The sequence below is a fragment of the Mixophyes fleayi genome, chromosome 8, assembly GCF_038048845.1.
Source record: "Mixophyes fleayi isolate aMixFle1 chromosome 8, aMixFle1.hap1, whole genome shotgun sequence".
NCBI classification, from domain to species: Eukaryota; Metazoa; Chordata; class Amphibia; order Anura; family Limnodynastidae; genus Mixophyes; species Mixophyes fleayi.
In genome coordinates, this window is record NC_134409.1 from 13,457,212 (window position 1) to 13,469,377 (window position 12,166).

The following is a 12,166-nucleotide window of genomic DNA, read 5'->3' on the forward strand; positions in this document are numbered from 1 at the left end:
TCAGCCATTTTGTTTTCTGAGCTAGTACTAAAGATAATACATTTACTAGACACTAATGACATCACTATGGCGTGAGCTACATTGTCATAACTATTGGCCCAGCCCACAAAATGGCTTCCTGCACTGTCTGTAGGCGACAGATGCACTTAACTTTCCACATGCCAAATCCTGTCAATATGGACTGAAAAATACAAGGGTTAAATTGCTTCATCATGCGGAAAAGCAGGAGATATGCCGAGCGTTACCCCGCCAGCAAGAGATGTATCGCCTTGATTAAGACCATACATGATCACCATTATTAATGTGTTAAACTCAATTTAAATATAATGTGCCATCATGCCATATCTATAACACAGCAACAGCAAATATTAATATACATAAATATTAAAATATTTATGTATAGGAGGGTTATGAGGAAACAAAAAAGAAGATGTGCCCTTTCTGACCTCAAGCAAAATGTATTTGTTACATAAAAGGGTTAGATTTAGCAAACCTTCTACACAGAAAAAGTGGAGGTGTTGCCGATAGCAACCAATCAGGTTCTAGCTACCATTTCCTAGAATGTCCTAGATAAGCGATAGCTGGAATCTAGTTGCTATGGGCAACACCTCCACTTTTTCTGTTTAGAAGATTTGCTAATCAGTTCAAGTATGATAGTTATCTAGCTATACAGAGTGGAAATCTCCATTTTATGGGAAGCTACATTTATAGGAGCGCAGTCTATCCATTCACTTAAGAACCAGCGACATCAGTAAAGCATGAAGCATAAAGCTATCTCTGTTGTGACAGGCTGACTTTAATACTGTTTTATCTCTCATTTTCCAATGTTTTGTAACACTTGTAATCACTTCTGTGTTAACCCGTTGATAAATTAAGAGAAGACCTGCGATAGCCATTTTCCAGAGAAAACAGCTGATTTTTCATTTTTTTGAGCTATCACATCATGATCATCATTTATTTATATAGTGCCAACATATTCTGTAGCGCTTTAAAATTGGGGACAAACAAAGTAAACTAATAAACAAATAGGTAAAACAGACAAAGAGGTGAGAAGGCCCTGCTCGCATGCTTACAATCTATGGGACAATGGGAGTTTGACACATGAGGCTAAGGCTATGTCTACATTTTGCATTTCGGCCCAGCCAGGCTACAAAGGTAAAAGTGACTCATAAGCTAAATGATCCTGTCACACAACAATGTTGGTCAGGGGGTAGTTGTCTTGTGTGAAATTGTGTAACGGGTGGTAATAGGGTAAGGTAGTGAGGTTAAGAGAGTGGTTGAGGAATATTATAAGCTTGTCTGAAGAGGTGGGTTTTCAGAGAACGCTTGAAAGTTTGTAGACCAAAGGAGAGTCTTATTGTGCGAGGGAGAGAATTCAATAGAGTGGGTGCAGTCCGAAAAAAGTCCTGTAACCGGGAATGGGAGGATGTAATGTCACAGTTGTTAAATAAACCCCTATATTCTATGCCATTCAGTTACTGTTAGACATATGCATTTTCTTAGCACTTTATAAAAGTACTACATTTTAGGTGATATTAACTTGAGTGATTTATAAAGTATACCGTTGGATTTATCCTGAATTGTAACCAGATTGTAAGTAAAATGGGTTCTTCACTTTAAATCTTAGTTGCCGACTCTCCTAGAATGTGCGGAAAACTCCAAATTAGGGGAGACCTCCTGATTTACCGGAACAGCGGACAAGGCGAGCAGAGACAATCTCTGATGATGCAAAATGGGGGTTCAGGGGAGGAACTTCAACGGAGCGTGAGTAACATTAATATGTAAAACCCCTTTAAGAATTACAGCAATGCCATAGTTAAACACTCGCTGCATCTCTAGCTGTTTCTTGAAATCTAGAAACATTGGGGAAAAATGCAAACAAGATTGTAGCCCCACTGAGATTCAGTTTCAATAACATGTTAGCCGAGCAGAGTCTTTGGAAGAGTTCTGGAAAGAGTGGAAGAAGACATTTGTTCTTGACAGTGATATTGTTTAATTCTTGATAAACTATGCATAGACATAGGGGTATATTTAGTAAACTGTGGGTTTGAAAAAGTGGAGATGTTGCCTATAGCAACCAATCATATTCTAGCTTTCATTTATTTAGTGCATTCTACAAAATGACAGCAAGAATCTGATTGGTTGCTATAGGCAACATTCTAGACTTTTTCAAACCCGCAGCTTAGTAAATATACCCCTTAGTGTATGGCCTTTCTATTCCACAAAGAAGATCCTGGCTCTGTCAATTGAGGTTGAAGCTCTAATGAACTATTTTCCAAGATATTCCTTAGCTTTGTAACATAGAAAGTCCATGGTCTGCCGGTGTCTAAATGCACCTGAAAAGAATTATAGTACCTGACAGTCGTTGATGGGGCAGTGTTACATTCTATGTCGTAGTGAATCATCAGCTATCAAAAACACTCAGAAACTCTTGAAAAACCTTTTGACCTAGCCTCATTTTATTAGGGACTTCAGAGGATGGTAGACTCTGGTGGAGGGATGATAGGCAGAAGGTAGCAGGTTAGACACATGTGTTATAAAATATTTTGCACAGAAATGCAATTCCCGTTATCAGGGCCACCTTAACAACTTTATGGGCCCCCGGGCAATGCAGTGTACCGGGCCCCTAAAAAAAAATAAAAATAAAATAATATATATATATATATATATATAAATAGTGTGTGTGTGTGTAAATTTTTTTTATATATGTGTGTAAAAAAAAACGTGATTATATATATAATCACTTTTTTTTTTACATATATATATATATATATATATATATATATTATATATATATATATATAGGGGCCCCCTTAACTTACCTTAAGTCCGATCCTCTTCTTTTTTCCGCACCGCTGAGTCTCTTCTGCCCTCTTCCGTGCTGTGGTTGCAGTGAATGCTGGGCGTGACATCACGCCCAGCATTCACTGCGAGCACAGCACGGCACGGAAGAGGGGACCAGGGAGGGAGCCGGATCACCGCTGATGTGACCGCAAGGTAAGTATTTTAAAAAAAAGATTCGGACGGGCCCCCCTTGCCTGCAGGGCCCCCGGGCACCTGCCCATCGTGCCCAATGGAAGAGACGGCCCTGCCCGTTATGCCAAATTATGTGTCGAATGTGTGACTACAGGACACCTGGGTATATAGGAAATAAAGGAGATGCAACAACTTCAAAGATGAGGTATTCCTGATGTTTTAGAAATGCTGATGAAGACAGGAATTGTCATGCAACAGAATCCTAGTTAAAGGGCGATCCATGAATCACTTGTGGGGATACTCCTCCAACTTAAATGCGGGCATAAGAATAAAGGGATGATTATTTTGGGATAGGAATCTCATAGAGTCACCAGAAATGGAATCCTGGAATCTAGTCAAGATCAAAGACGAAGACCAGAATCTCCACATATCTCCATATAAGCGCAGGTTCAGTCACCTAATTTGTGTTCTGGTGACAATGTCAGACTAACCAACTCAATTTACACAAGTTGGGGCTCTTCAATTGAACTGTTAGTGGGTTGAGTGATAGGGACAGATCTAGGTAGAGACCAGGTAGGCTTCATGACTCCCATACTCTCCGTCTATCTCATTCTCAAAATGTGGTTTCTTCTGAATGGTCCGCTGAATTAGGGAGCAGGCTAACTCATCCACATGTCTCGCTTAGAGTCCCAGGCAGTATTGATGCTTCTAGGCCACCTCCCTCTATTGCGTGTCTGCAATTCAGAGGCTTAATCTTCCACCGGTCTGTGCAATGATGGGAGGGGGCTTCACCCATGGCTGTCATGTATTTAAATTCAGCTAGGAGAGAATCTCTCATTTCATAAGGTGTTGTGTCCACACCAGGGTCTCGTCATTAATCAGGGAACTTAATAACCACCACTTTAATTTGAGCAGTGGGAAAACAATAACTTAAAAGTGTAAATGAAATAATGAACAGGTGGAATGTCTGGTGGTCTTTCTCGGGCTGGGGCAACTGGTCCTGAAGGTGCACATACCATCTTTGTAGGTCCTAACTTGCAAAATGCCTGTGATTTGCTCTGAGAGGGTAATGAGGGCTTTTAAAATCTCTGCAGCTTCCATACCAAGGCCTGGATATACTGTCAGATAAGTACCTGCAAACCAGGAGCAGAGTCATTTCCATTTCACTGGAAAGCTAGAGACAGTAATAGGCAAAGGGAAAATAATATTCATACGGTTCCAAAGTCAGGGTGGGCACCAACAATTAATGAACAAATTAGACAAATCCAAAGGTCAGATGCAGGTAGCAGACAAGAATAATCAGGATACAAGCAAGAGCAGCAACAGGTAGACAGATCATTCTAGATAACTAGGTGGAACGTCCTGTCTGATAAATATACATGCCGATGCTGCAGCAGAAGTGAGTCTGCAGCCGAATCCCACTGCTGGATGCCAGCTTGCAAGGACAAATCCTGGTCACCTAGTCTCGATGGTGACTAAACACCGCATCTACCCCTTTAGAGACAACCTGCTCTAAAATCTATTTCCTGTAATGTTTCTGATCCAAAAGACATTATGACTTGGGTTTTACTCTACAAGAGAACGGTCCTAATGGCTGTGATAGTACATTGTATCATAGTGCTACACATGTAAGATTAAATTCCGGATGTGGTTCCCAGCAGAGGTATTGTAGAGGTGAAAGGAGCTACAAGACATTTGGGGTACACAGGCTGATAAAGTTTGCCACAGTCTTGTAGAAAGTGCCAAGGGGTCCAAAGGCTGGTAAAAGAGGTTGTATAATTTTTAAAGCAGTATAATGTCTAAAAAATCTCTGGCTTGTTACTTTTGGATACAGTTGACTAGGCCTGCTTTATATAATGTCCCTACATGAAAATATCTGCAATATTTATGGACTAATAGATGCTATTCACGCTGGTGCCTCATGGCTCACTGATGGTTCTAGTTCCTAGTGAACATTAATATTGATACATCCCACAAAATGCCTTGTTCAGGCCACTTAGCGCCTCATACCTCCGCAATGCCTCCAGTTCAGATTGAATTGATAGTCTGCATTCCAATGAATATTGGTACATCCCACAAAATGCCTGCACATTGTGTAGGAAGTTACATTAATGTTTAACAAAATACACGTTGTAAAATATACTTATACCTACTGACCCATCTATTATATTTATTCATCTTTTTACATATAGGTTGTTCTACATGCTTTATACACTTATGTTCTAATTTTTATTACATATGTTCTAATTTGACTGATACATTAGGTGTTATTCAGAAGGTAACATATTAATGTGAAGCACAAGCATTGCTTCATTCCAGCTCAGCATATGTAAGCCATACACAAAATATTAGAAAATGTGCTTTGTAACCTTTTAGTTCCATGTTGAATGGCAGTTACATGGCTATAAAACAAAATAAATGCTGTTATGAAGATGAAATAAAATGAGATGTCTGACAGATCCTGCAATTATATTACATTGTATACATGACATGGATGAAAAGCAACAACAAAACTAAGCTAATCTTATACAGAGAAGAGTCCCATTCAGTGGCTAGTATCCACAGAGCTCCATTCTGGAGGCTAGTATCCACAGAGCTCCATGCTGGAGGCTAGTATACACAGAGCTCCATGCTGGAGGCTAGTATACACAGAGCTCCTTGCTGGAGGCTAGTATCCACAGAGTCCCATTCTGGAGGCTAGTACCCACAGAGCTCCATTCTGGAGGCTAGTATCCACAGAGCTCCTTGCTGGAGGCTAGTATCCACAGAGCTCCATTCTGGAGACTAGTATCCACAGAGCTCCATTCTGGAGACTAGTATCCACAGAGCTCCATGCTGGAGGCTAGTATACACAGAGCTCCATGCTGGAGGCTAGTATCCACAGAGCTCCATTCTGGAGGCTAGTATCCACAGAGCTCCATGCTGGAGGCTAGTATCCACAGAGCTCCATTCTGGAGACTAGTATCCACAGAGCTCCATTCTGGAGGCTAGTATCTACAGAGCTCCATTCTGGAGGCTAGTATCCACAGAGCTCCATGCTGGAGGCTAGTATCCACAGAGCTCCATTCTGGAGGCTAGTATCCACAGAGCTCCATGCTGGAGGCTAGTATCCACAGAGCTCCATTCTGGAGACTAGTATCCACAGAGCTCCATTCTGGAGGCTAGTATCTACAGAGCTCCATTCTGGAGGCTAGTATCCACAGAGCTCCATTCTGGAGGCTAGTATACACAGAGCTCCATGCTGGAGGCTAGTATCCACAGAGCTCCATTCTGGAGGCTAGTATCCACAGAGCTCCATTCTGGAGGCTAGTATCCACAGAGCTCCATTCTGGAGGCTAGTATCCACAGAGCTCCATTCTGGAGGCTAGTATCCACAGAGCTCCATTCTGGAGACTAGTATCCACAGAGCTCCATTCTGGAGGCTAGTATCCACAGAGCTCCATGCTGGAGGCTAGTATCCACAGAGCTCCATTCCGGAGGCTAGTATCCACAGAGCTCCATGCTGGAGGCTAGTATCCACAGAGCTCCATTCTGGAGGCTAGTATCTACAGAGCTCCATTCTGGAGGCTAGTATACACAGAGCTCCATTCTGGAGGCTAGTATACACAGAGCTCCATGCTGGAGGCTAGTATCCACAGAGCTCCATTCTGGAGGCTAGTATCCACAGAGCTCCATTCTGGAGGCTAGTATCCACAGAGCTCCATTCTGGAGGCTAGTATACACAGAGCTCCATGCTGGAGGCTAGTATCCACAGAGCTCCATTCTGGAGACTAGTATCCACAGAGCTCCATGCTGGAGGCTAGTATCCACAGAGCTCCATTCTGGAGGCTAGTATACACAGAGCTCCATGCTGGAGGCTAGTATCCACAGAGCTCCATTCTGGAGGCTAGTATCTACAGAGCTCCATGCTGGAGGCTAGTATACACAGAGCTCCATTCTGGAGGCTAGTATACACAGAGCTCCATGCTGGAGGCTAGTATCCACAGAGCTCCATTCTGGAGGCTAGTATACACAGAGCTCCATGCTGGAGGCTAGTATCCACAGAGCTCCATTCTGGAGGCTAGTATACACAGAGCTCCATGCTGGAGGCTAGTATCCACAGAGCTCTATTCTGGAGGCTACTACACCCACCAGATCCTCATTCTGATGGCTAGTACACCATCAGAGCCTTATTCTGGTTGCTACTACACCCATCAGAGCCACATTATGGTGGCTAGTACACACATTAGAGCCTATTGCAGTAGGACCCTATTGTAGATCCTTACTATATAAGCTGTAAGGCAGCTGTAAGGCAGCAGTGCAGGAGTGACAATAACCTGAAATCAAGGAGACCTCTTTACGTAGTCCATGAAAGCCAACCACTCCTACCTTTATGGCAGGTAAATACAGTAAACACTTATACAAATGTATTATCATTAGACCATAATTATCCAGGTGTATCAAAAGAGCATTCTGCTAAAATGACCATTCAAAGCTGATTTCAGGATTATTTAAATGAGATAAATTGGCAGTCGCCTTTATTCGCCCTTCGTTCTCTGCTTACAGGGGAGGTGGGCGCACACAAGGCGCCTTCTAGCTGCAACGACTACGGCAAAGCAAATGTCACACAGCTTAAACCAATATAATGGAAACATTTAAAAACACAAATGTGACAGATGTAATAAAGACAGTTCCGATGTCGTCCAACTCTCATCAATCATTTAACACAAAAATAAAGCTAAAATCAGTAGTATTTTAGGAGAAAAGTAAGAAAATTTCCATGAATAAAGGGGGTAGACTTAAAGTGTTAAATAAATCAAGGTGGTCCTATGGGGGGTTTGGAGTGTACACCGCACTTTGAAACGCCTTAGAAACACCAGTGCATGCACATTTGCACACAAAAAAGCATTGTAATACACAGGTTGTTCATATAAATTCATTTGTAAAGCTGTACTTTATACCCTGTGCTATACATAACGGAACAAAGTTACATCACCCAGTACCAAGATCCTTCATTTCTGGTGCACATTGCCTAGAGTCAAAATAGGCGACCTGTAACTCTCCAATTGTTGTGGAACTACATGTCCCAGGTTGCCTAACCCGGTTCTAGAGGACTAGTGATAATGTAGTCCTTTACAGATGCTATTATAAGAATTAACACTGATCCTTACTTGGCGGCCTCTCTCAGGTCTGTCACGTTCCGCATTGTTCCAACTCCATCTTTAAACAGAGTCTTGTTTGCGACAGTCAGGATGCCGTTCCTCGTGGAAAAATCAGGGAAGCACCTCTGCAGGACTATTGTGGGAAATAGAGGGGTGAAAACATTAAATACACAGGAACTCTGTCTTTTTTACACTGATAACCTTACATTTAAAACCATGTTAAGGACTGGCTCAAACAAGCGGCTTAAGAGATCAAAGTGGTGAGATATGGGTCATACATCTTCATTCAATAAGGGTATGGCCTCACCCCAGGTGGTCGGAGACAAAGATTCACAATGTTTAAGCTTTTCTTACAATATATGTAACCAACGGTTTGCTGGCATCCAATACCAGCCTAGTGAAGGACTCTGTTCAATCCAAAAAAAGGGGGGTGGGTGTAGAAGAGAGCTGCAAACATTTATATATTTGGCAGGGGGTGGTCTTAGTGTGTTTTTTACATTTTATTCAGTTGTGACAGTTTTTCCGCCATACAAAAGTTTCTCTCTATGTTTATTTCTCAGGTTACACAGGTTTTGGATAAAGCAAACAGGAGGCCAAGTATCAAAAGTACTGACAGGTTCACTAAGGTTATAACCTCACTTTTTTTTTTACACCTTATTTTTTACCATAAAAACGCTTATTTTTTCTGATCTGTTTATTACATATTTTGTTAAACAATAATATAGTATTGTACTTTTACTTCTCTTTTTTAATGCTTTTTATTTGCATGTAAACATGTTAAAATAGATTCGACACATTTTGGGTCTGAGTCATTAAGGGACGTATCTCGTTTTTTGTGCATATCGTCTGCAATTCCCTTCTGCGCATGCCCAGAACTGGGACACTTGGGCATCAATGAAAATAAGTCCGCTGCGTATGACAAAGCAAATGACAGTTACGATGGTCTGCGATTTCGGGAAGTGAATGGTGCAGGGAAAAGGGGGTGTGCCCGTACTCCATGCACAATGTGGGCGTGTCAGACTGAAGCGCATGCAGCCACGTCAGAATGAAGCTCTGCGTGTGTGAGAGTTTCTTGTTTTTCTGCCTTATCTATTGCACCAGCTACGGATCTAGTCTAACTCCTGGGTCAGTAGCGTATGCAGCTATAACATGTGTCTGCAATCAAGGGCAACTGTAAGAATGTATTTTATGTGCAGTAGACATTAATGACAGCCTAATAAATGTTTTTCAAGGGGAAAAAAAAAAATTTTAAACATTTTTTTTTATACAGTTTACATTTCTTATCATAAATGACTATATTATTGACAGGTAACATTAATTGATTAATATTTTTTTTTCTGTGCGTTCTTTTGAGCTTTCATATCCCACATACATATTGTACGTATCCTGCAGTGTCTGGTCTAGTACAGCAGAGTGACCCTACACACACAGTCATCACCACACGTATCCTGAGATCCGCTCCTTGCTGACTCCGGGAGTACGCAGAGCTGATTTACGTGCCGCTGAGAACAACGGCACAATGTGCTCAGTATGCTGCCTTAATGACTCAGGCTCTTTACAGCCCTTTTAACAACTATCCCTGTAGACTCAATGTTAAAAAAAAAAAAAAAAAAAAAAAGGTAAAAAAAAAATGCAGCCACCTAAAAACGAAAACTGGATGGAAAATAAAATAAAATGCAGGAAAACATTCCACGTCCATCATTATTTCCTTCATCGTAGGGTAAAAAAATCTACCCCCTTTTTTAAGAGAAAAAAGGATGAAAGACACAGGACACCCTGTACAGGGGCCTTAACTTGTTTCTCACTACAAAAGACCTTTGCAGGCATCCAGCACTTTTGTGAGTTTTTAATTTGTTGCAACAATGTTGCTGCGTCTGCAAAACAGTTCACACTTATAAAACAGAAGAACCGATGTCCTTCAATCACAAAGGTTTGCAGATTATCATATTATCAACTGGGAATATACATTTAAAATGACCATAGTAAAAGCTAGTGATTCCACATGTCATATGTGATTCATGTGGTGGTTACGAAGCCCTGGCAGGTGTCAGGGTGGCAGATAGGTCAAGAGGCAAACACTCTATTGACCCAAATGATGACATTTTTGGTGAAAGCAGTAAATGCAGCAGGCAGCATCATAAGAACTGTGCCGCAACGCACACACTCCTGACCGCAAATACCGGTGGGTATGATGTCATTGGAATGAGTTCCATTACCATATCCCTTAACATAAAAGCATGAATGTTGACGTAAGTGGGTAAGGGCCAAAAGACCACCGTGTCTCAAGTGACAGATTAGTCGCTTATCAACAATTTTCATTGAGCCAAGACAATTCTACATCTGCTTTGCTTGTGTTCTATCTCAGATGTCTGTATTGGCCTAAAAGAAAGCATAATAAAGTGTAGAGCAGAATATAACTTACACGGTCTGCTGGGTATTATCATAGAGGGACAGTCTTCATCCCGTAGAACTTCTGCAATAGACTGAGATAATCACAGATCAGGTAAAGCTTTTACATGCACGGAACTTGTATACAACTAGGAATTAGCTCTTATTACCAACAAATAGAGATGTCTAAATAGCCTCATTAAGGAGCCTACATGGACAGGGGCACCTTATAGAGTAACTCTACCCATGTTTTAGGTGAAGTTCAAATCAGTTAAAATAAAAAAAAAACAAGGCCTTATCTGTGTGGTCTTATCCCCGTGTTAGCGTGGGTTTCCTCCGGGTGCTTCGGTTTCCTCCCACACTCCAAAAACATATTGGTAGGTTAATTGGCTACTATTAAATTGCCCTCAGTCTCTCTCGATCTCTGCGTGTGTGTGTTAGGGGATTTAGACTGTAAGCTCCAATGGAGCAGGGACTGATGTGAGTGAGTTCTCTGTACAGCGCTGCGGAATTAGTGGCGCTATATAAATAACTGCTGATGATGATGATTTATATTAACTCATGAATACTATAACAAAAAAAAAAGGTTTGGCTGTGGTTGGAGTTATCCTTTTACTATAATATCTCCAACTACTTTATATTTTTGATTCTGGACATCTGTACACCCCCCTCCCCCCGCCCTGCCTATTGTGAGGAATGTTGAATTGCTACACTGTATAGTATATCTGGCTTATTGCATCTTATTATATATGCAATATTTTCATAGAAATGGATACAGATATACCATGCTTTATTCATATCCACTCACCTTTCTGGGGTTATTAAACCCAGGTTTACAGAACTGCCTGTAGTACTCCCACTCGTTGCCGTATCTGCTGTCCAGGTATGTGGCAAATCTCTCTGGGCATTTAGAAACGCACAGCTGGAGAGAGGATAGATGTATTAGTATGGAAACACACATGATTATAGCAGATATACATTACCCACTAGTGACCAGAGCCCACCCACCTTCAGGGCCTGACTTAGGGTACATTTGTTTTATTAGGAATAACTTTTCAATTAACTAAAGTTTTGTTTTTCTAGGGAGAGATAGAGAATTCCCTTGGTAGCATATTGGAGTACATACATTTTTTTTGTAATCCATTACACAGGGAAAAATAGGCAATTTAGGGAGAATATATAACTCATCAAGAATCTTCTTATAGCTTATACAGTTAGTGCAAACCGATTAATTTCCATGACATGTAATAAACTAGCTCTCACTAGTAAATAGATACTAATACTCATATATAAAATTAATTTTACATTTGAAGGAGTGCGATGGCTATAAATGCACACTGTGTATTCTATTTATGTATGTATTACTCAAAAAATATTTTATTTGTTTTTTTTTCCCCTTTTTAAGCTTAACCTGGGGAGACCCTAGTTTGCTAGCACAAAAGGATTCACCTTAAACTTATAGGGGCATATTCAATTAGGGTTCCGGTCCACGGTAACGCGCGTTACCACGTAAAGTGCGCGTTATTGCCGGTAATACGGTATCGCAATAACGCGGATATTCACACGCAACCTATGAGCTGCGAACGAAAATCCAAGTTACTGCGGTACCGTGGATTAACTTCGCGGCCCGTTACGGCGCGATCCCGCGGACCGGAATCGTA

At 41.2% G+C, this 12,166-nt stretch overlaps 1 protein-coding gene across 6 annotated transcripts in view; it reads right to left on the bottom strand.

Annotated features, from left to right (window-relative positions):
• Positions 1–12,166, bottom strand: part of SLC44A5 (solute carrier family 44 member 5) — a 105,742-nt gene that overhangs the window by 27,864 nt on the left and 65,712 nt on the right. For 4 of the 6 annotated variants that reach the window (XM_075181923.1, XM_075181922.1, XM_075181924.1 and 1 more), the window contains 4 exons: positions 11,314–11,427; positions 10,540–10,600; positions 8,127–8,250; positions 5,346–5,378 (listed from right to left, as the gene is read on the bottom strand). In XM_075181923.1, the coding sequence (XP_075038024.1) occupies positions 5,346–5,378; positions 8,127–8,250; positions 10,540–10,600; positions 11,314–11,427 (332 nt within the window). The remainder of the gene's footprint in view (positions 1–5,345; positions 5,379–8,126; positions 8,251–10,539; positions 10,601–11,313; positions 11,428–12,166) is intronic. The other 2 variants (XM_075181926.1, XM_075181925.1) reach the window with 1 other exon arrangement.